Genomic DNA, 24,687 nt, shown 5'->3' on the forward strand with positions numbered 1-24,687 from the left:
TTCTCTGAGATTTCTGAAGCTTTCTGTCCACTTTGTTGATGTTCTGTTTATTCGGTCAGGTTTAACAATGCATTTATGAGGTTTGGCAGGGTAATGTTTCGCAATTGGGAGATTCTGCCTTCATATGAGGGATGAAGAGTCATTAGAAACACAATAACAGACTATTCACACTGTCCTTCAAGGCTTCATCTATTTATTGAGCTTTTATTTGTACAGTTCTGACATCTTTTTTTGCCCAAAGCATTAACAAGTACACATTTTACAGTAAGCACATCTCTTTGATGCTGGAGATTTAGACAGAGGAAGAGAAAAACAAGATGAGATGGGGCTTCTAGCTACAGTATGACAGACAAGTACTGTTCTCAACAGGACCAGACAAATAGGACAATATCAATCTTTCAAGTGAATCAGTCTTCATCACGATAATAGCCATCTCAGTCTTGCTTGTGTCACATACAGTATGACCACTGGAACATCCAATGATACAGCCCTGGCTTTTGGGCCTCCACTTTGATGAAAGCCAACATTAGAAGCGCATGATTCCCAGGAAAATCTGTCGGCCTCCTTAGGGATTTGGTCCTCAAAGGCAGCAGTTAGCACAAATGAATGGCACGCGTGCTCTGTATGCTGTGTGAGATTGATCGAAGGACTAACAGTAGACATTAACCAGGGATCCTTCTCTGGTCTTCCAATAACGTTTCCAGGTTGTGGCAAAGATTTTAAGAGATCATGACATTATTGGGCAGTGCATTCTTCATATTCACCTATTTCTATCTGATGAGATGATACATATGGATTGATGAGCACCTCTTTCACCTTCACTGTATTTCTTCTGAGGTGCAAAACCAAGCTAATACAATGACAGTGCAAATGGAAATACAATCTTGACATAAAACATAATCCAAGTCTGTCTAATCATGATACAGTATACAGAAGAAAAATGTAGCCTCCCAATAGCGCAGTGCTTTTGTGTCTGTTCAATCTAAACCCGTTCTTTTGATTGAAGATATGAAGAAAAAAAAAGCCCTAAGAGATGCAAGTAATAAATTATTCGTATGAAAACATCATTGTAGATTATAGAAACGACATCAATACTGGCCAAAGGAGAACATTGGAAAATGATGAGAATGCGAGTGGTGGCCACCACAGCAATAGGTGGAACACTTGAGTCAATTGGCATTTTAAGAAAAATTATTTCGAAGACATGGGAGCAACCTTAAAATTAAAATAAAAAAAAGCTTTATACTTCTTAATCTTTCACCACAGGTCTTACACACAATCATTAGTTTCATAATCATTGTCGTCTTCATTACTAAAATGGACCAGCTCACGCTCTATGGAACGTGAAGGTTTATGAGGTCAGGCTGTAAAGGTCAAAAGATATTCAATGGTCAATGTGAAGGAAACACACACGGCCATGAGGACGCACCCTTCCCTTCTATACCAGCTATTTGATCCATATACTATACATGAACGAGTCTCTGGCATGCAAACTTCAACATTAAGAGGATAACTCAAGCTTTCACAAACCAACGTGCTGGCAAATGGGTTCTCTCAATATTTGCTATTCGTGGTTTATGTTGGACATTTTTATCTTTCACACTTGGTGTTCAAACATTAACACTGAAAAGGGGAAATTGTTCTCATAACATTGTAGACAGCGAGTCTAACACCAAGGCATTTATACTCTATGCTTCTTGACGTGAAGCTTCTCTCAGAAGATATTCATAGTATAAAATGTCCTGCCAAGGCAATCTTTTAAGCAGTACATCGCAGATCTTTGATGATAAAACATTAACTTGAGTAGGTCTACAGAGCTTTGCATAATCTTAAAAGGGGGAAGTGTTGAAGTTTGCTTGCTCCTGAAGTCTCCAACACAGCATTGTTGTAAGGAAACATACAAAACTAAAAAGCATACAGTACGAGGAACCAAGTCAATAGAAATCAGAACATGCAGGTACAAAACAACAATAAACTAGGCTTGTGGCACCCTTTCACTATTTCAGTCTTCAGTTTTTTATTTTAATTTTATTTGTCTGCCATCCCCTACAGAGTGTGGAGCCCTGGGACTCCAGGACACGATAACGCCAAGTGTCTTCTTCACCATGATAAGGACGGGCACTGATGGCTTCCTTGTTTTGAAGGAATTTGGTCACTTACCTTCACAAGGTGATCTCCTCCACTACATACATCCCCTTCAGAAGGACACATGGAGACCATAAAACACATTATGTATATTATGACATTATTGATGGGAGACAAAGGCTGCGTTTAAACAGGCTGCCCAATTCTGATCTTTTTTTTCCACTAAAATTGGTCTTGCAACCAATCAGATCAGCTCTGAAAAAGATCTGATGTGATTGTTCAAAAGACTAATTAAATGGAGAAAAGAAATAAGGATTGGGCTGCCCGTAAAACACAGCTTTAGAGACATTGAGGCAGACAGATTGGCTTCTTCTGGAGACCTGAAGCCTGGGAAACCGCATTATAATGCATGTTTATCTTGAAAACAAGATTTATTTTGACAATCAAATAGTCTGTCAGATCTGGTTCAGACTTCACTGCTCAATGGCAGTCAATGAAAGTAGGCGGAGGTGGAGAGGAAAGACAGATCAACTGTACAGGTAAGGTGAGGACAGTCCAGCTGCTTGAATCTGTGGTGGTTGATTGGTTGGTTAGTTGGTTGGTTGGTTGGTTGATGTCGGTGTCAAACTAAACTTGAAAAAGAGGAGTGCTTTGAAGTGCGATTTGATGTCCAGTTCTGTTAAGTCTCACTGGTCCCAGGTGGGGGTTGTGGTTTCGGCTGCTGGTTCTGGTACTGGAGGGCAGTGGTCAGTCCTGTTTGGTCCAGGCAAATCAGAAGTACAGCGCAGGTTCACTGTTGAAGTCTGACAGAGAGGAGCTATCTGCTGGGGTGAGCTAAGAGATAGATAGGGAATGAAGAGCAGGGAATGAAGAGCAGGGAAAGGGTGGGAAAACATTTAGATACCTGTGTAAATCATGTGCTGTTAGGTAAATCTTAGTGTACAAGTATCCCTGTACAAGTTAAGGTTGATGAATGAATGCGTCAGTTCATATACTTTAAAAAGAATACTCACCATAACTTCCTCTGACATCTGTGCGTGCTGGGAATTGGTGGCCCCCTGGTAAACAGGGTCATCAAGCTTATGTTCCTGCCAGGTGTTAAAATCCACAGTGTGCCTGGGAATGTAACTGGACAGATCTGAAGACATAGGAAACGGGGCAAAGCCCAAAGTAAATCTGTAGCACAATGGGAATACATATTCTGCATGAATTCTTTCAAGAACATATGCATGAGCTCATGTACGGGTTAGTTAAAGATTGGCAATAAGCTGTGTAATGAATAACTAATGTAGAGACATACTGCATGGCTACTGTTGATCAATTTTATGGGAGATCAGATAAACTTGTTCAGTTACATCACACTAAAAGATTGCTCTTGCCTGCTGAATTGACTGCTCCTGAGTGGCGCAGCGGTCTAAATGCACTGCATCTCAGTGCTAGAGGTGTCACTACAGACCCTGGTTCGAGTCTAGGCTATATCATAACCGAGTCCAAATTGGCTAGTGTCGTTAGGGTTTGGCCGGGGTAGGCAGTCATTGTAAATAACAATTTGTTCTTAACTGACTTGACAAATAAAAAAGGTTAAATAAAAATGAAATAACAAATAAAAGCAGAGTTCCTATGTGTTTGGATGTAAAGCTAACTCTGACCAGTAGGTGTCTCCCATGCTACATTATAACCATGAGCAGTTCAGCACCATTCAGCCACTTCCAGATTACTAATAAATTGGACAGAATTAATTTCTCTCCCTTTCCTTATCTTACCCTCCTTACCATGAGAATAGGTTTCGCTTAGTCTGTTCGATTCATTTTCCTCTAACCATTTATCCTTCTCACTCCTCCGATTCCATCCCCTCTCTCATGCTATCCATTTCCTGCTTTCCTTTCCCCCTCCCCCATTCCCTCTAGTTCTCTCACCAGTGCTGTTGCTGGTGTGAGATGGGGAACTGGTGAAGCTTGGACGAGGGATGTGGATACGGCCCACCATGCTGGGCTTATCTTCCTCTTCTCCTCCCTTCACGTCCTCCTCATCCTCCTCTTCGCTGTCCCATACGCTGCTCTCGGAGGGGTACTCATAGGTGCTTTGGATGCTCGACTCATTGAACGAGATATTCAGCTGAAAGAGGGGGAACGGAGGAGAAGTGACTCAGTGTTTAAACATTCAAAACATAAAAGACTGGTTAAATGCTAGGACTGTTGTTCTCTTTAGGATTTAGTGCTATGAATTGAATATATCAGGTAATTTCAGCACTTTTAATTAGTAAGTGCAGCAGAGGGAAAATGTCTGCTTCAGTTTAATTAAATGTACAAAGCCTGATATCATTAGGCTAACTCGATGCTTGGGATTTCCCATAGCTTTCCACAAGAAGCATTTGTTCATCAGCACTACAGTACCAGTTCAGTAATGACAGTACCCCGGTTTATTGTGCATACTTAACTTTAACTATGATGACAGAATCATTATTATTATGACCACAAAACAATAAAGCATTTTGTTTCCTTATTACTAATCATTAAAAATCAGGCTGGCCTACTTTGATTGGACGCATTTCTACACCAGCATTATATGTATGCATGTGTACATGAACCAAACTGAACCCAAGCACAATATCTTTATTGATTGGGATTACCTTTAAAAAAGGCACATGTCATTTATGATAATCTGTTCTTGACCTGTGAGTTTAATTTCCCAGATTGTGTCTCTGGTACCATAGCACAGGGCAGGTGGCAAGCCTTGCAGGGGCTGCTGGCATTGCGATTGACGGCTCGTAAAACATATCCAGTTGGCAACACTCCAGCGTTCTACAAACATGCCACCGTGGGGTGAGACTGTTGCGATATGTTGCGGAACACGACTGGCAACTTCACAACAGCAAACAATGGTCTTAAGGCTTAAAGAAGCTCGAAAAGAATGTTCATCTTCAATGTCCAATAAGTTGTGACAATTAAAGAGTACAGTGCAGACAATGCAGACAGTGTACCGCTGTGTCTCCCAGGAGTCAGCTGGTATCAGTGCTGAGGATCTGATGTACCCCTCTTCCCCCATCCCCTTCAGTAGGCACTGCTCTAAATCACCCCTAATCTCCATCACATAGCCCAGCCCTTACCCTTCTCTAGCCCCTACCCCAGCTCCAGTCTGGCCTGCTAGACTTATGGATATAGGGGCCAGACAGGGAAATCTAAAATGTACACGGGCTAAGCATTGCGTCAATGCAACCACAAAATATTTGAACTTTTCTCCTCTACTGATAGAATTTACAAGATGGATTAAACTGTTCAAGATGGATTAAACTGATTAAAATGGCTTCCTTTTGATCAATATTATAATTTAGTCGAATCAAATTGAGAATAGGCTCTACCTCATCCCATTCAAATAACTCAATGCCTTCTCAAACTTGTCATTTGATGAAACAAATCAAATCAAATTTATTTATATAGCCCTTCGTACATCAGCTGATATCTCAAAGTGCTGTACAGAAACCCAGCCTAAAACCCCAAACAGCAAACAATGCAGGTGAAACACAATCATTTGATTCTTATTGCCTTAGAGGTCATCGCTAATTTGGGAAGTGCTTTAAAAATATTTACTTGTGGTGCAGTCAGCTAATCATTAAAACACATGCTTTGAGTGAAGGGAAAGGCTAGGGCTGCAGAATATGGGCAAAACATTGCGATTTGACTTGCAATAATCGATCAAAACACTTGGGTGAACTGTTGGAATCACAGAAATGATGTTAATGTTATTTAACCTGTACTTTGACGGAGTCATGCTGAGAAGGTCTCTTTTACAGATACGAAAACAGCACCATTTTACATTAAAAGGCAAAACAGATTCAAAATCATAGAAAACACATTCCTCAGTAAAGGAAAAAAGGTCCTCAATGAGCCATCTGAATTGCCTTAGAGGCACCAAATCAGAGTTTGTGATTATTCCACAAGTAAGGTGTCCAATAGCTTCAGTACAGTGGCAGCTGCATTAGACAATCTATAACCGGTATCAATGTTGACTGAATTTGTTTTCTGCTATTTGACAAAATACATAACCTGTTCATATACAGGAATGCTTACTGTGTACCTGTACTTGTCCTGATTGTTATAGAGTGGTCAGTGAGAGTTGGAATCCATATTGTTTACTACCATAAAAAATACATTAACACAGTAACCGAGACCTTGGCAGAGGTCGGGTAAAATAGTCATTTTTAAAAGGTAAGCGTTAAAGAATGGACATTTTTAAAAAGTATTGACTGATAGTGACGATGTAGTTGGCGGTACACTCTTCTGGATGTGTCAGTGTATGACTAAGAAGAGAAAGATTTGTCAAATGTATTGTCAGGAATACTGTAGATATACCTAGAAAATAAGGCTGGGAATTGCCAGGTCCCTCACAATACTTAGGTGCAGACATGATATGTATTGCTATATGTACGGCGATTCGAAACTGGGGTTTTATAGGGCTGGGCGATAAGGCCGAAATATATCACAATATTTTTCACATTGATGATGGCACAGGATTATGTTTTTGAATAATTTAAAAATAATTTAAAAAAGGGCACGATTTGTTCCCGTACCCCAGTGAGGCAGGGGACCCTGAGCTTTAGGAAGGCCCCAACAAAAACTGTATTGAAAACGATAACATGGGTATTTCAAAATACCCCAGCATTAAAGTATACCGCCCAAGCCAAAAACACTTTAATTCTGTGATCCTATCATACAGTTGCTGTGTGTTTGATCCAAAATGACAGCCGTGGCCTATCAGTGACAGCGACTAAATGAGGTGCACAAAAACTATTATTTCGGGGCACATAAATCCATTCCTTTGGAGTCTAAAACCATATCACTGGATCTCTAGCCCTAAAAACACCATCAGCTCTGTCTAAAACCCTCCATCTCAACCAAGGTTCCTGCTCAACTTAATCTCACCAAAGCATTTTGGTGAGATTAATGCCCTGCTTTAGGAGTCTCCATGCCAGAGGAGTGTATCAATAAAATCAGACTAGCCGCTGGGTTAGCTTCCTCTCTGTGTAGATCTGGGCTGAGACTTCAAGGCTGCCCCCCCCTCTCTCGCTCTTCCCACCCGTGGCTATGAAGGCCTGTATTATTGAAGCAGAAGCGATTGCCCTCCTCCTCTCTGGGCACTGAGACAGGCCAACAGAGGGCCGATTCAGGCCCCAGACTCTTCCCATTCACCAATGCACACTTCAGCAGGACTGAGACCACAGAACCTGATTGTTTGAGCACTCTCGCTCTCCAATAATGGGACAATGACCAAGAAATGACTCAGCGGAAGAGAAATGGCCAATTTGAGTATGTTTGGTGTTGGTTGTTCGTGATTTTGTCCCTCAAGAGAGTAGTGAGAGAGTATAATTGTGGTGTGTTGAATATCAGGTTTCTTTGTTTGCAAATCTTTGTGCGGGAGAGAACGAGAACAAGCAAGAATGAGTAACAAAGCAAGAGAGGGAGAGAAAAAGCAACAGAGGGAGAGCGTGGGTTGTCTGTATGAATGTGCCTTGGCAAATAGGCGAGATGGGAATCGAGACAGAATTGAAGTTTTACAGGCCACCCAAACATGCGCTGTCCTGGTTTGGTTGAGAGAGACATGTTGCCCACTGACAGACGCACAGCAACACACACAAGCGAGGGTAGAGTCTGGTCGAGTTCCTCCAGTCTGGCAGCAGATTGGAGGGGAGCGCTGCTGTGGAAGTTGGGAAGGAGCTACAGCAGCAGTAAGTACAGGGTTTGTGTGGGTGTGTGTTGTGATAGGAGAGGGAGGGAGGGATTGCCTTGTTAATGCCTCTCATTGAGGTGTGGGACAGACTGACCAGATGCCTGATTAAAGCTAATCTCCTGCCAGGCAGTTGCAATTAGAATCCTACTACACCGAGGACCCAGGCAGCCACGCACATACGTTGTCACATAAGGAAAGAGGAGATTGAGCATAGATTGGAGTTACTCCACTAAATCACCCACCTAAAAATGTTCATTTCAATTCCAATTTTGAACAAGCCTCAAAAAGGAAAACCATCTCGACTAAACGGAATATAAAAAAGCAGCAGGAAGCATTTGTTTCTGAACTCAAACAAGCATTAGAAAATCTTAGGGCTGGTAGAATTACTGTAGAAATCATGTAAATAACCATTTCTGATGAAGACAGTGATGAAAATAAAGTAACCAACATAACATGTTCAAATGGTTATTTATTTCTTGTTTTAAATTGTGGAACGAACAGCTGACTGAAGACTGGACGGTGGGCATTTGTGAGGAAAACAGTCCTAATGTTGGAAACACGCAGCTTTGTGTTGTCACCCAGAATCCAGTTTCTTTTCCAAGCTATAGCGCACAATATTTTACATAAGTTGTTTTTTAAAAGGACCAAAAGTGTTTAGTCTGCTTTGCGTTTTTCTAAGAAAAACCAGGTATCGTAGGATTGCGATACTGGTATCGTGACAACCCTACTCAAGAGTGTGAGTCACTCCTCCACAGTTTGCCCTTTGTAGCTGAGTGTCTCGGTCGGTCGGTCGGTCCGACCATTTTTGTGTGCGTACACCTGTTGGGCAGAGAATAAAGGTCTCTCCAGGCTATCAGAGGGATTACAGTGTTATGAATCTGAAGTGAGTCAGACAGAGAGAGGGAGGGACGATATTACAAAGTGTTTGTTTGCTGCAGTGTGAGTTGTCTCTTAGATACAGTCGAAGAAAGAGTGAGTGTACGGGTGAGATGCCAAATGAATGACAAAAGTGAACTAATGTGCCCAGCCCCAATTAAGAGGAATGAAATGCAGAAATATGAGTCTCAAGATGAATCATCCACTACTTAATTACAATGTCAAAGCTAAGGTGAATATAAGACTGGAGTAAGAATGTGTACACAGTGCCTTCAGAAAGTATTCACACTCCTCGACTTTCCACATTTTGTTGTTTCAGCCTACATTTAAAATTCATTAAATTGAGATTTGTGCCACTGGCCTACACACAATACCCCATAATGTCAAAGTGGAATTATGTTTTTAGCAATGTTTTCAAAATAAAACCTGAAATGTCTTGGGTCAATAAGTATTCAACCCCTTTTATGGCAAGCTAATGTTAGAAACACGGGGTAGAGTTCAGGGGTAAAGATGTGCTTAACAACTCGCATGGACTCCCTAATAGTGAGTAACATGATTTTCTCTGTACCCCACACATACATAATTATCTGTAAGGTCCCGCAGTCGAGCAGTGCATTTCAAACAGATTCAACCACAAAGAACAGGGAGGTTTTCCAATGTCTCACAAAGTGCACCTATTTGTAATTGGGTAAAAAAAAAAAAAAAAACATACATTGACTATACCTTTGAGCATGGTGAAGTTATTAACTGCATTTTGGATGCTGTATCAATACACCCAGCCACAACAAAGATACAAGCATCCTTCCTAACTCAGTTGCTGTTGAGTAAGGAAACCACTCCGGGATTTCGCCATGAGGCCAATGATGACTTCAAAACAGAGTTTAATGGCTGTGATATGAGAAAACTGAGGATGGATGAACAACATTGCCGTTAGTCCACAATACGAACTTAATTGACAGACTTAAGGAAAAGGAAGAATAAAACATTTTAAAAAATGGCTCCTGTTTGCAACAAGGCACTAAAGTAAAACTGCAAAAAATGTGCAAAGAAATGTACTTTTTGTCTTGTATAAAAACCATTATGTTTGGGGGAAATCCAGCACAACACGTCACTGAGTACCAGTTTCACATTATCAAGCATGGTGGGGCTGCATCATGTTATGGGTATCCTTGTCATCAGCAAGGACTGGTGAGTTTCTTTAGGATAAAAATAAAAAAGTAATAAAAGCTAAGCACAGGCAAAATCATAAAGGAAAAACTGGTTCAGTCTGCTTTCCAACAGACAAATATACATTTCAGCAGGACAATAACCTAAAAGATAAGGCCAAATGTCCTAAAACACCTACTCATTCAAGGGTTTTTCTTTATTTTTACTATTTTCTACACTGTAGAATAATAGTGAAAACATCAAAACTATGAAATAACACATATGGAATCATGTAGTTACCAACAACAAAAAGTGTTAAATCAAAATATATTTGAGATTTTTCAAATAGCCCCCCCTTTGCCTTGACAGCTTTGCAACACTCTTGGCATTCTCTCAAACAGCTTCATGAGGTCACCTGGAATGCATTTAAATTAACAGGTGTACTTTCTTAAGTCAATTTGTGGAATTTCTTTCCTTCTTATGGCATTTTTGCCAATCAGTTGTGTTGTGACAAGATCGCCCTATTTGGTAAAAGACCAAGTCCATATTATGGCAAGAACCGCTCAAATAAGGAAAGAGAAACAACAGTCCATCATTACTAAGACATGAAGGTCACTCAATCCGGAAAATTTCTTCAAGTGCAGTCGCAAAAACCATCAAGCACTATGATGTAACTGTCTCTCATGAGGACCGCCACAGGAAACGAATACCCAGAGTTACCTCTGCTGCAGAGGATAAGTTCATTAGAGTTACCAGCCTCAGAAATTGCAGCCCAAATAAATGCTTCACAGAGTTCAAGTAACAGACATCTCAGCATCAACTGTTCAGAGGAGACTGTGTGAAATCAGGCTTTCATGGTCAAATTGCTGGGGGGAAAAAATATCACTAGTAAAGGACATTAATAATAAAGAAGTGTTGCTTGGGTCAAAAAATACGAGCAACGCACATTAGACCGGTGGAAATCTGTCCTTTTGTCTGATGAGTCCAAATTGGAGATTTTTGGTTCCAACCGCCGTGTCTTTGTGAGACGTGGTGTGGGTGAACGGATGACCTCCACGTGTAATTCCCATCATAAAGCATGGAGGAAGAGGTGTTAGTGTCACCAGAAAATCATCCCCACACCATCTGTGATTTATTTAGAATTCAAGGCACACTTAACCAGCACGGCTTCCGCAGCATTCTGCATTCGATACGCCGTCCCATCTGGTTTGGGCTAATTGGGACTAACATTTGTTTTTCAACAAGACAATGACCCAACACACCTCTAGGTGGTATATGGGCTATTCAACCAAGGAGAGTGATGGAGTGTTGCATCAGATGACCTGGCCTCCACAATCACCCCCAACCTCAACCAAATTGAGATGAGTTGGATCGCAGAGTGAAAGAAAAGCAGCCAACAAGAGCTCAGCATATGGGAACTCCTTCAAGACTTTTGGAAAAGAATTCCAGGTGAAGCTGAGAGTGTGCGAAGCTGTCATCAAGGCAAAGGGTGGCTATTCGAAAAAACTCAAATATAAAATATATTTTGATTTGTTTAACACTTTTTGGTTACTAGATGATTCCATGTGTTATTTCATAGTGTTAATGTCTTCACTATTATCCTACCATGTAGAAAATTGTAAAAAGAAAGAACACCTGCTCATTCAAGGGTTTAAAACTTTTCACAGGTAGTGTACACTGGAGTCTGTTACCACGAAGACAGTGAATGTTACTCAGTGGACAAGGTATAGTTGGAAAAAAAGACAATTAAATCCATTTTTCATCCCACTTTGTATTTTTTGGGGTCGTCAAGGGGTGTGAACACTTTCTGCAACAATTTCCATGATTTTACAGAGTTAAAATCTATATAAATAATCGTTCAATTGAAATAAAGTCAAGCGACGGTTGGAGTGGTGTAAGGCTCACCGCCATTTGACTCTGGAGCAGTGGAAACGTGTTCTCTGGAGTGAAGAATCACACTTCACTATCTGGCAGTCTGATGGACTAATCTGGGTTTGGCGGATGCCAGGAGAACGCTACCTTCCCGAATGCTTATTGCCAAGTGTAAAGTATGGGGGAGGAAGAATAATGATCTGGGGCTGTTTTTCATTGTTCGGGCTAGGCCCCTTAGTTCCAGTGAAGGAAAATCTTAACCCTACAGCATACAATGACATTCTAGACGATTCTGTGCCTCCATCTTTGTTGCAACAGTTTGGGGAAAGAACTTTCCTGTTTCAGCATGACAATGCCCCCGTGCACAAAGCGAGGTCCATACAGAAATGGCTTGTCGAGATTGGTGTAGAAGAACTTGACTGGCTTGTACAGAGCCCTGACCTCAACTCCATCAAACACCTATAGGTTGAATTGGAACACCGACTGAAAGCCAGGCCTCGTCGCCCAACATCAGTGCCTGACCTCACTAATGGTTGTGGTTGAATGGAAGCAAGTCCCTGCAGCAACGTTCTAACATCTTTCTTGTGGAAAGCCTTCCCAGAAGAGTGGAGGCTGTTATAGCAGCAAAGGGGGGGACCAACTCCATATTAATGCCCATGATTCTGGAATGTTTGACGAGCAGGTGTCCACATATTTTTGGTCATGTAAGTGTAATATTTTTGTGCGTATGGAACATTTCTGAACATTTTTATTTCAGCTCATGAAACATGGGACCAACACTTTACTTGTTCGGTATAAAATAGTCTTTGCTTAAGTACTTAGCCCCTATGTCTAGGCAAGCTTAAATGAGTTAAGGAGTAAAATGTATAATAGGGGTAGACATGATTTTAGAATGACTAACCCCTTCCTGTTACCCATACATACATCTGCAAGTTCCCTCCGACAACTATTGAATGAAACTGCTCTTAGACAACCTAAGACTCACAGCTGTAATCGATGACAAAAAGGTGTTTCTAACATGTATTAACTCAGGGAGTTGAACGCTTATGCAACGATTATATTTTTGGTTATTACAGAGTATTTTGTGTAGATTGTTGACACTCACTTTGTAACACAGTAAAATGTGAAGAAATCCAAGGGGTCTGAATACTTTTGCAAGGCACTGTATGGGAGGGAGTGAGAGAAATGGGAGAGCGGAAGTGGAGTACAAGCAGGCTGTACAGGGCTGAGCGAGGGAACGAAAGAGAGGAACAGGCATGCTACTAGAGACAGACAGACCGTATTATATATGCTCATTGAAAAAAAGGGAGAAACAGGGCAGTGTGAGAGAGAATGAACAGAGTGTGATCATACACTTAACACAGAAACACTTAGTACAAGAATAACCCACAGCACACAATGGCACCACAGACATGGGGGAGAAAGACTAATTACATGTGGTTGACGCTGTAGCTGTCAGTGGGTTAGAGGGGAATTTGAATATTATTTGTTTGTATATAAATAGACATTAGAACTGAACACCCACAGTGTGACATATACAGTCCGGCACGATTATCTACAAGAACACAATGAGGGCTCTATTTTTGGCTGGCAGTAAGCCAACGCAATTGTCACATGCGCTCGCTTGCTATTTCGACCTGTTAAAGCCAGAGCTCTTCTGTTTTAAAACCCTAGCGCCAGGACGGGTAATTTACCTTTCTTATATGAGCCCACTTGCACAGATGTGACAATATCTGAGGTGTGTCCTTAAAAATGTGCCAATTTTAGACAGCGCTGGTGGGGATATTTTAAAAAACCAATCAAATGCTGGTCTTAGCAGTAACGTGGTTGGTTATGACTAGTGGTGACCCATCATTCAAGGAAGGTTGGGCACAGCCGTGATTGGTTCCTTGTTCTGTCACTCATGGGGACACTAAGTCACTACAAAGTCTACAGGGAAGCTAAAGAAGTCAAGCCCCTTGGGTGCTGCCATAGAGTTACATTGGAAGTGCCCATCCAAGAAAGCTCAAGCTCATTGGCCACAGATAAAATGACGTTAAATCTACAGTAGCTTTGATTGGACTGATCTTAGTTGGCAAGCTTGCAGTCATCATCATGAATCAAGTCGACAATCTACTGGCAAATCCTTTTCAATCCTTAACATATGAAGAGAAATTATGGATAAAACATTTCGGTGCTCATCGGCCATTGGGCATAAACATTACACAGCAAGTTGAAAATTGAAAATTCAAACAATGAGTGGTTTGGAAGGAATCAGTGGTTAACTGCAAGCATTGCAAAGCAATCACTAACCTTCTATTTAGTGGAGTGGGTGTGTGTGGTCCAAGTCTGGGTTTATGATTCTCTTTTCCAAGCTTAAAAAGATAAAACATTCACATTCCATGGGCCAGAAAAGGCTGAATACATCGGCCATGCTGTCAATCCAGCATGACTTCTACCGCGTTCAAAAACTGGAAACTCGGAACTGGGAAATCTCAGACTTCAGTGAGTTCAAGAAAACTGGGAACTCTTGGGGGGGCAACTCAGGCCTCTTTCTAGAGCTCCGACCTGAAGATCACTGACGTTATGTTTCAACCCCCCCCCCCGCAAGAGTTCCAGGTTGTCTTGACAGCACCATAAATCCAGAGATGATGAAATTTGATGACAAAATCTGCCCACGAAGGACCGCCGCGCCACCTTCCTGTTCAAATGAGCACAGCACAACAGGGTGAGTCCAAAAATATATTGTATGTCGCTGCATAAATGTAATATGCAAGGGAGATATGTATACTGTAGCGAAGAAAGTAGAACTAAGTGTATGTTGTGTAATATGCTGTTATTAACCCATGTGCCTCACTAATCATTTGGAATATTTTCCCCTCATAACTTAGCCTACTGTTCTGACTTGGTGGTGCACATGTAGCCTATAACCTGTTTTAGAGAAATGTGATCATCTAATATTGTAAGAGCTTTCATTGTCTGCTTACATACTCCCTTTTTTATCCTACGGTTCTGACTTGGTGTAGAGGGAGAACACTAAGAATGGCCCATGTCCTGAATTCTGTCGCTGTACATTTCAAAATAGTTATTGACTACATCCATCTTAGCTCACTCATTAATTTCTTCATCTAAATTACTGACTGCCTCTTCGCTGCTCGTCGTCCCCTTATGCCTTAGTTGGTAAATCTCAATTGTCATTAGAAACCACATTTGTTTTAGCAAGTCAGCCATATCAACCATCTTTTTTTATGTCAGTAAATGAGGCTGAATGAACTGATTCGATGCCAGACAAGGCTCCGCTGATAGCCAGGTGTAGCAGTAAGGATTCACTCCATTGTGCTGAAAAGAAAGCTCTGCTGTTGGGACAGCTTTTTGTAGTCCCGACAACTTTTTGTAGTCCCGACAACTTTTTGTAGTCCCGACAACTTTGTGGGCACCATTTGTCCCCGTTATAGTGCAATTAATGTATTGTTTAGATGTGTGGCTTTGCTGGCATGCATCTTAAACAGTTGTTTTTTTGCCCGACCAAGATTTACATGCTAAAATCCCCACTGGCTATGACCGATTTTTACAGCGGAAGCACAACCCATCCAGCCATGATGCTCGTTCCTGTAGCCAATGGTATTTAATAAACTGTATCAATCAACAATGGACTAGGAAGAGAATATTCCGTGCCCCCAGTCGAATTGGAGTGGATGACAATGTGAAGACCATCAATAACCTACAGAACTTGAGACAACGGCATGCAGAATTAAGCCATGAAACACACTGATTGGCCAGTGAGTGGCCAAGCCCTCGTCACACCTATCACTTATTATTCAAAACCCAGCCCCTTCGCACCACCGCCAGCCTTTGTGCTCATAATTCCTGCAGTGAAAATAGCCCACATTTTTCTGACACACCCCTTGGTCCTATAGCCCTACCGCCAGAGCTAAGACATACCATTATGTTAGGCTTGTTAAATTCAGCCCTCAGAGGTGTTGATATTAATAGGTGCCGTTCAATCTACCCACCCGACATGATCTCGCCATCTTTTTTTTAATACACCTCTGAAACCACCTCTGCAGAATTCTGTTCATCCTGTTCTCAAACACTTTCTCTTCCCTTTTCCCCTCTTAAAATCTCTGACACACACACAGGGGTCAGGCCTGAATTAAAACATGACAATGGCACGTTGCTGACAAATCCAATTACAGTGACTAGCGGGGCTTTAAAAGTGACATGGGGCTGTATTAGTCTGTGTGTGTCTGTGTGTGAGTGTCTGTGCTAGAAGTGGGACAATAAACGAAAAATTATCGACACCGACCATACATCGCAGCCATTTTGCTGATATCTTTCATTACAATAAGAAGCCTATAATATAGAATGTGAAGGTTATGCATGTGAAGGTTATGCATGTGATATGGTGTGTGTGTGTGTGTCTGTGTGTGGCATGTCCCCATTTCAATCGTCCCGTTTCTCACTCTGCCCGCTCAGGCTCACAGAAGAACCCTGCAGCCAGATAACACTTACTGGAAATGTCACGCTTGTCACAGGCGCACCAGAATGAAGCTGTAGCCCCAGTATCAATGGCGTAATTACACCTCTCCATGTGTCCGGAGGGGACTGTTCTACGCTGCAGTAGCTGCACATTAAACACAGACCTACTGGAGAAGCACAGGCAGGCATGCTTGAGACAGCGAGACACAGTCACGTTGACTGTTCAAAAAGATGCTGAGGAGAGTGACTTAAACGATTCATCTAAACTGCACTGCGCCTCTTGGGTATGAGAAACACACAAAGGCACACACAGAGTCAAGGAGGGAGCATGGAGAGAACAAACAGGGAGGAGTGCAGGAGAAAACGAAGACGTAGAGTTAAGGTAAGAAGGAGAGAAGGGTGTGGTTACAGAAAGTGTGATGAGGGACGAGGAGTGACTCGATGTGGTAAATAATTAAAATACAATGGACTTTCACACTTCGAGCCCAAGACTTTCACACTTCGAGCCCAAGAACACGATAAGAATGTAGGAGTGAGGGACCTCCCATGTGTCACAGCGGTCTAAGGCACTGCATCACAGTGCTAGAGGCATCACTACAGATCCAGGTTCGAGGCCCATGAGTGGCAGTTTAATCATAGCACTTGATGGTTTTTGCGACTGCACTTTAAGAAAATTCCAAAGTTCTTGACATTTTCCATATTGACTGACCTTCATGTCTTAAAGTAATGATGGACTGATTTTCGTTTTTGAGCTGTTCTTGACATAATATGGACTTGGCCTTCTACAAAAATAGGGCTATCGTCTGTATACCACCCCTACCTTGTCACAACTGATTGGCTCAAACGCATTAATCAGTGGTCTAAGGCACTGCATAAGAGTTGCTTGCTGTGCCACTAAAGATCCTGGTTCAAGTCCAGGCTCTGTCGCAGACGGCCGCAACTGGGAGACCCTTGGAGCGGCGTACAATTGGCCCAGCGTCGTCCGGGTTAGGGGAAGGTTTGGCCGGTAGGGATGCCCTGAGGCGGGCCGTGCGCATGCACGCTGACACGATCACACGGTGTTTCCTCCGACACATTGGTGTGGCTGGTTTCCGGGTTAAGCGGGCATTGTGTCAAGAAGCAGTGCGGCTTGGTTGGGTTGTGTTTCGGAGGACGCATGGCTCTAGACTGTCGCCTCCCCCGAGTCCGTACAGGAGTTGCAGTGATGAGACAAGACTAACTACCAATTGGCTACTACAAAAATAAAACCTAAAATACTGGCTCACATGAGGACCTCCACAGGAAAGGAAGACCCAGAGTTCAAGTAACAGACACATCAACAGTTCAGGAGTCTGTGTGAATCAGAAACCACTACTAAAAGGACACCAAAAAGAAGAGATTAGCTTGGGCCAAGAAACACGAGCAATGGACATTAGACCAGTGGAAATCTGTCCTTTTGTCTGATGAGTCCAAATTTGAGATGTTTTGTTCCAACTGCTGTGTCTTTGTGAGACACCGCAAAGCATGGAGGTGGTGGTGTGGGGGTGCTTTGCTGGTGACACTGATTTATTTCGAATTCAAGGCACACCAAACCAGCATGGCTACCACAGCATTATGCAACGATACGCCATCCCATCTGGTTTGCGCTTAGTGGGATTATCATTTGTTTTTCAACAGGACAATGACCCAACAAACCTCCAGGCTGTGTAAGGGCTATCTGACCAATGAGGAGAGTGATTGAGTGCTGCATCAGATGACATGGCCTCCACAATCACCTGACCTCAACCCAATTGAGATGGTTTGGGATGCGTTGGACCGCAGAGTGAAGGAAAAGCATGTGGGAACTCCTTCAAGACTGTTGAAAAAGCATTCCAGGTGAAGCTGGTTGAGAGAATGCCAAGAAAGTGCCAAGCTGTCAAGGCAAAGGATGGCTATTTGAAGAATAAAACATTTTGATTGTTTAATACTTATCTGGTTACTACATGATTCCATATGTGTTATTCCGTAGAAAAGAGTACAAATAAATAAAACCCTTGAATGAGTAGGTGTCCAAACTTTTGACTGGTACTGTATGCATGTATGGACCAAAAAAATCCGATACCGATTAATATCGGCCAATTTAATTTTTTATTTGTAATAATGACAATTACAACAATACTAAATGAACACTTATTTTAACTTAATATAATACATCAATAAAATCAATTTAGCCTCAAGTAAATAATGAAACAGGTTCAATTTGGTTTAAATAATGCAAAAACAAAGTGTTGGAGAAGAAAGTAAAAGTGCAATATGTGCTATGTAAGAAAGCTAACGTTTCAGTTCCTTGCTCAGAACATGAGAACATATGAAAGCTGGTGGTTCCTTTAAACATGAGTCTTCAATATGAGTCTTCCCAGGTAAGAAGTTTTGGGTTGCAGTTATTGGAATTATAGGACTATTTCGCTCTATACCATTTGTATTTCTTTAACCTTTGACTATTGGATGTTCTTATAGGCACTTTAGTATTGCCAGTGTAACAGTATAGCTTCCGTCCCCCTCCTCGCTCCTCCCTGGGCTCGAACCAGCAACACCGACAACAGCCACCATCGAAGCAGCGTTACCCATGCAGAGCAAGGGGAACAACTACTAGAAGGCTCAGAGTGAGTGACGTTTGAAACGCTATTAGCGTGGGCTAACTAGCTAGCCATTTCCCTTCGGTTACACCAGCCTCATCTCGGGAGTTAAGTCATAAAAAAAGGCTTAAAGTCATAAACAGCGCAATGCTTGACGCACAACGAGAAGCTGCTGGCAAAACGCACGAAAGTGCTGTTTGAATGAATGTTTACGCGCCTGCTTCTGCCTACCACCGCTCATTCAGATACTTAGGTATGCTCAGTCAGATTACATGCAACGCAGGACACGCTAGATAATATCTAGTAATATCATCAACCATGTGTAGTCTTTTTTTTAACCTTTATTTAACTAGGCAAGTCAGTTAAGAACAAATTCTTATTTTCAATGACTAGTTGTGTCATTGTGTTCTTAACTGACTTGCCTAGTTAAATAAAAAGGTATAAAATAAAAAAATATATTTTTTTTTTAAATCAGCGCCCAAAAATACTGATTTCCGATTGTTATGAAAACTTAAAATAGGCCCCAATTAATCGGCCATTCCGATTAATCGGTCGACCTCTCGTATGCACACACACGCACTACATTTTACTCATTTAGCTGACGCTCTTATTCAGAGCAACTTAAAAAGAAGCAATTAGGGTTGCGTTGCTTAAGTGCATATCAGATGTTACACCTCGTCAGCTCGAGGATTCAAGCCAGCGACCTTTTGGTTACTGGCCCAACGCTCTCAACCACTAGGCTACCTGCTGCCGACAGCATGGGTCTAAACTATAGTAGCCTATACGACTCATCAGCAATCCCATATCCGGATAACAGGCCCTAAACTCAACAGTAATGAACAGTAAACAAACCGGGCTGACAGACAGCTGCTACCTGATCAGCCTGGAAGACAAACAGACGTTATGAGTGTACCGTCAGACAGCCAACACAGCTGACAGTCACAGGCCCCTCCACTCACTTCCTGATGCCGAGTGACATGGCCTTCTGCTGAGACAACAAAATGATGATTTCTCTAGAAATGGGGCAGCGAGCTAGAGGTTAAGTGGGACTGCTATTTTATGTTTACTGATCGATAAATATGGAATTCAGTGCAAAAGAGACAGGGATCAAAGCATTTTAAAAGGTTAGACGTTTTCAGCGATACGTTTCTGGAAAAGGTTTAGGCCTTACTATGAGAGGCATGTACATTTGAAAATAGACGAATCCTTTAGGCTACGACCAGAACATCTCGTTAGTACAGCCAGGAGCTTACCTCTATGGGTATTTAGGTTAAATTGGGTATTATCAGCTTGTCACAGGCTATTTTCCGTTTGAACCAAGGTTATTCACAAGTTGAATACAGTATTTGTAGTCTAGAATGACTGGCATTACTACCACACAACAACAGTACTTGACAGAACTGCACAGTCACCAAACCTCTAAATCATCAACTTGAAGACATAATTACCTAATGTGTTGTATCAATTACACAGCTGAGCAGGGAAAGGCCCAGGCCTTCCACTGAGCAAACACATGGAAATGGCAACATGAATATGCAGAAAGAACATAAACGGCAAGAATGGTCTCTGCCTGTTACGTCACAAACACATGGGCTGTCTCCGGTTTCCCATACTAGCTGGTCACCAACCTCACAAACAACCAGCCACTCCTCCCCTTTCCATTGTCATGTCTTCCTGCCAGCTCCATCTCTATTCAATGACAGGGAAGTGCCATGTAGTAGACCTTACGAGAAAATACAACAAAAGCCGTTCTAAAAAAGGTACTGAACACTAGTCTATAACCACGTTATTAGGGCGAGACACTTTGTAACACAATCCATTATCATTCCTAGAGAATCTAGGCCAATTGCATTATAAACTCAATCTAAGCATGCACCATACATTAAGGGCTTCCTAGATTTCTCCTTATGCAAATCAAACTGGTGCAGTGTAAAAGCTCCACTTGACCTTCATAAACAACTCACTCCTTGAAGAGAAGATCAAACAAAACAGGAAAAGAGCAGAGGACAAGATTGATTATCCAACACAAAGAATACATGGTCACAGTTGGACTAGGTACACGTAAGGGCCTTATTTGAGTGAGTTAAAGATCTGAGAGCGCAGCAGAGATTTAACGCCAACATTCTGCGGGAATCAACACAACAAAATAGCAGAAGTACAACCTTTAGAACTGAACCAGCAACCACGGCCAATAAATGAGGGAGTGGAAGTTATTTTGAGAAACTTAAGAGCCTAGTAGGAGGCGATACACTCTGTTCAAGTTCTTCTCTCATCATATTGATGCATTTGAAAAAATATATCCAGCAAGCTCAGTACCTCTTAAAATAAATTTGAATGGGAAAACGAGCATATATTTAAACATTTTAAAAAGTTATACTGAAAAGGAAACCAAACTCTGCCAGGCTGGTTTCACATAGCCAAGGAATTCCACACAAATAACATAGGCCTACACTTGATGCTTTTGTAATTGCTTCCGGCCCTGCCCTGGCTTCAAAACCATAGAAACCTTGGTCATGTGAAATGATGACCAGGAGGAGAAGCATCCATGCTCAAACAACAAAGGCGAGGGAATTCGGTGAACCCAAACTTAGTACGCCTAATGAATTCAAAAGGGTTCAGAGGACAAAAACACTGAATGCTTCCGAGGGGCCTGGCCTCATTACTGCCTCTGTTCTCTATCGGCCCAGGGACAAACAACGACACACACGCTCGACCTGGTTGGGTGTGACCGGAGCTGAGGTTGAAAGGAGTGAGGGCAGGAGACTGGTAATACCTAGAGACCAAAGGATTAGGATACGACAGAGACAGTGCTGCACTGCCAAGTACGTAGGATAGATCTCAGGTAAATGCCAATAAACACTGATCTCCATCTTGGGGGGACATTCAATTCATAAATTGAAATGTATAGGAGGGGTATGAAAGGAAATAGTATTGATTCAAACCCTGGTCACAAAAACACCAACATCTCCATGCTGCAAACCATGTTGAAGGCTGGTGCTATGAACAGCGGCTTCTGCCTTGTTCAATCGTGCTACTAAAGATGCAATAGATCCTTTAGCGTTAGGAGAATGTCATGTTGAATATCGCACATTTCAGCAACAGGGACCCGTTTTAGCCACACACACACACACACACACACACACACACACACACACACACACACACACACAATCTACAAAGGCATGCCGTAATGAGATGGGCAGAAAAACAGCCCTAAATTATAATCTTAGCCTAGTCCATTGATTTGCATACACACATATTGTGTTGAATTATACTAAATGACAAATCTTGAATGGAGAAATTAATTAATGAGTGTTACATTATCGGTGTAAAAAGAGCTCTGCTGATGTTCACATGTATAATAGAAGTACTCAGTTGGGCATCATCTCTCACCTTTTTGCCAGTGGAGCCTGTCTTGGTCAGGCAGGAGCGTCCCAGGGACTGGTACCCACCGATGACCTCGATATCCTCCACGGCAGGGTAGCGCTTCTTCAGCAGGGAGCCCAACTGGGAGTAAGGGGCCTGTGGTGGCGTGGAGGGCGTCTGGGCCCCTCCGGAGGGCTCCTGGGGCTCTGGAGAGCCAGGCTGAGGCTCTGACTTACGTTTAGGCACCACAGTGAAGGTATTCCCCTTCCGCCTCTGCACCACTGGAGTGGGGCTGGGGGCAACGGGCTGCGAGGGGTCCACGTCTATGTCATCTATGTTGGTGACAGGTAGCCGGTCAGCAGGGGCTTCCTCTGGAGGTGGCGACTGGACAGAGGGGACTGGGAAGGGTGCTGGAGGGGAGGGGGTCGCAGTGATTGTGGGTGGGTCTGGTTTGATTAGCCCGGCTGCCCTCACCTCATCCCGTTCCTCCGCTTTACTCTTGGAGATTGCTGGGTTGGGTGGAGGGGTGACAGGGGTTGGCACTCCTAGAGTGGGCATCTCTGCCACTCTCTGGGAGGGAGGAGACTTAATCGGGCTGGAGGGGGCTGTGCTGCCCGGGGAGGCGGCGGCTCTGTGGCGTTTGGGGAAGACCGTGAAGGAGTTGCGGGACTGGAGACGCAGGTTGGCAAGGGCACGGGCCTGGATGTCCCCGGCAGGCAGCAGGGAGAGGTCAGGGCGGGGTGAGGGGCAGATCTCGAATCCAGGCGAGGGGGGAGACATCGGGGGCGTGGTGGGACTGGCAAGGGACTCGACACGGCTGGTATCCGGAGAGAATGGCACCTTGGGTTTGGAGGGCACCTCTGTGCTCTCCCAGTCTCTCTCTCGGAAAGGCTTGGTCTGGGACCCCTCTACCTCCTCTATGGGGTTGACCACCACACTGCGGCCCCCACTCACCTCAAAATGCTGGCGGTAGGAAGACACTGACTGAGCGGGTCCAGCAGAGCAAGTGGTGCTGTCAGGCTCACAGAGAGGGGGCTGTGGCTTTGGTTTGGAAGACTGGGAGCTGAGGAAGACTGAGGATGACAACTGTGTGTTACCTAGGGTGCGGACTGGTGAGCTAGGCTGAGCTTGTGACTTGTATTTTGGCACCAGATCTGGCTGTGGCTTGGGTCGGTGTCTTGGCCTGCTTGAACTGGTTTCCAAGTCCAGGAGGTTCTCTGTGCTGCGAGACTTAGGTTGCAATTTTCCATAGTTGCTGTCGAATTTCTGCAGCATGCGGCTCACCCTGCCATGACCCTCTCCTGTCTCGAATGCGGCCTCGTGACCAGGACGACCCAACGTGCTCAAATTCTCCTCGCTCCGGCTTAGTGCGGTGTCATAAATGACCACCTCCTTTGCCCGTATCTCGGTAACCCCACTGCCTCTCCGGTCCAAGAGGTCGTTGAGGGAGCTGTAACTGCTCCCATTCTGCTGCAGATAAGACTCGCTTTTTATTCCACTCGCCTCCGGAAAGTAATCCGGATCGGATTCTATGATAATGATATTCTCAGCGCGTATAGTCCGAATTCCAGGGACACTGCCATACAATTCCAGTATGTGCTGAACTGGACGAGTGGCGTTCTCCCTGTCCTGTTGTTTCTTTCGCTCCTTCTCCAGTTTGATGAAGGGGTTCTCCTGCAATGGGCCTAGACTGTCCTGCAGAACCAGGCTTTCCTGTCCCTCGCCATCGCTTACCGTTTTCTCTGAGTCATAAAGGTCGGTGGCAGTCCAGGGGTCTTTGTTTGTTTTCACCGGCGAGAGCTCTGGGGACGTGGGGGCGCTGCCACGCTTGCCTGCAAAATGCTGGCTCGCTGGAGTGATGGTGTAGTTCCGAACTGAATTAGCACTGGTTCCATTGTCTGTTTTTGAGGCGCTGCTGTTTCCCGTTACTTCGCCATTAACCCGCGATAAGATCGCGCTTGGGCAAGGCTCAGTTGCACCTGCTCCAGACGCGCCGCCCTTTGCTTTCCTCCGCTCGAGAATCTCTCGTTTCCAGGCCGGCATCCTCGGGCTCTCCTGCCCAGCCTCCTGGCGGAGCACACGGACTTCTCCCCCAACAGACATTTTGGGGAGAAATTGAATATCTCCGGGGTTTGGGAGATGGAGTTCCCGGACTGGGACGGAAGGCTGTATCCTCTATCTGTCGCTGTACCTGCAGCGCCGATTATAGTATACACACATACATCCCCACGGTCTTTTTCAGTCTTTCTACGTTCTTCTCCCTCCCTCCGCGACTCCTGACCCGCCCTCTGCACCTGTAAACCTACGTCATTCTTCAGATCTGCGCCCAAAGAAGCAACCTCATTTGCTCATATCGATTTAGAATACACCCCCTTTTCACAGAACACCCACCAAAGGAAATCCCTCCTCTTTCTATTGTTGAGTAGGCAAAGAGGACCTGTCAGTCAAGGAAACTCAGCTCAGCCCCCTTTTACTGCTTAACCCTTTCAGTGAATACATGTTATTTTAAGATCCCGTATCGACCACTAAATTGTTTTTTAAAATAATAACATTATGGATTTCATTT

At 43.5% G+C, this 24,687-nt stretch overlaps 1 protein-coding gene across 1 annotated transcript; it reads right to left on the reverse strand.

Annotated features, from left to right (window-relative positions):
- Positions 1–176: 176 nt before the first annotated feature.
- LOC124007130 (taperin-like) lies at positions 177–24,394 on the reverse strand. The gene is made up of 4 exons (XM_046317457.1): positions 22,149–24,394; positions 4,002–4,200; positions 3,099–3,223; positions 177–2,919 (listed from the first exon to the last, which is right to left on the reverse strand). Exons 1-4 carry the CDS (start codon positions 24,222–24,224, stop codon positions 2,857–2,859), a joined length of 2,463 nt encoding a protein of 820 aa, XP_046173413.1. The 5' UTR covers positions 24,225–24,394; the 3' UTR covers positions 177–2,856.
- Positions 24,395–24,687: the final 293 nt, after the last annotated feature.

The sequence above is a fragment of the Oncorhynchus gorbuscha genome, linkage group LG20 (genome assembly GCF_021184085.1).
Source record: "Oncorhynchus gorbuscha isolate QuinsamMale2020 ecotype Even-year linkage group LG20, OgorEven_v1.0, whole genome shotgun sequence".
Classification (NCBI taxonomy): domain Eukaryota; kingdom Metazoa; phylum Chordata; class Actinopteri; order Salmoniformes; family Salmonidae; genus Oncorhynchus; species Oncorhynchus gorbuscha.

Bases quoted from the DNA above. Each gene is read 5' to 3' on its own strand.
- LOC124007130 (XM_046317457.1), bottom strand. From the start codon at position 24,224: ATGTCTGTTGGGGGAGAAGTCCGTGTGCTCCGCCAGGAGGCTGGGCAG. The intron at 4,201-22,148 runs GTGAGAGATGAT...CCCCTCTTTCAG, and splicing joins CAGGCTCCACTGGCAAAAAG to CTGAATATCTCGTTCAATGA. The intron at 2,920-3,098 runs GTGAGTATTCTT...TCTATCTCTTAG, and splicing joins AGATGTCAGAGGAAGTTATG to CTCACCCCAGCAGATAGCTC.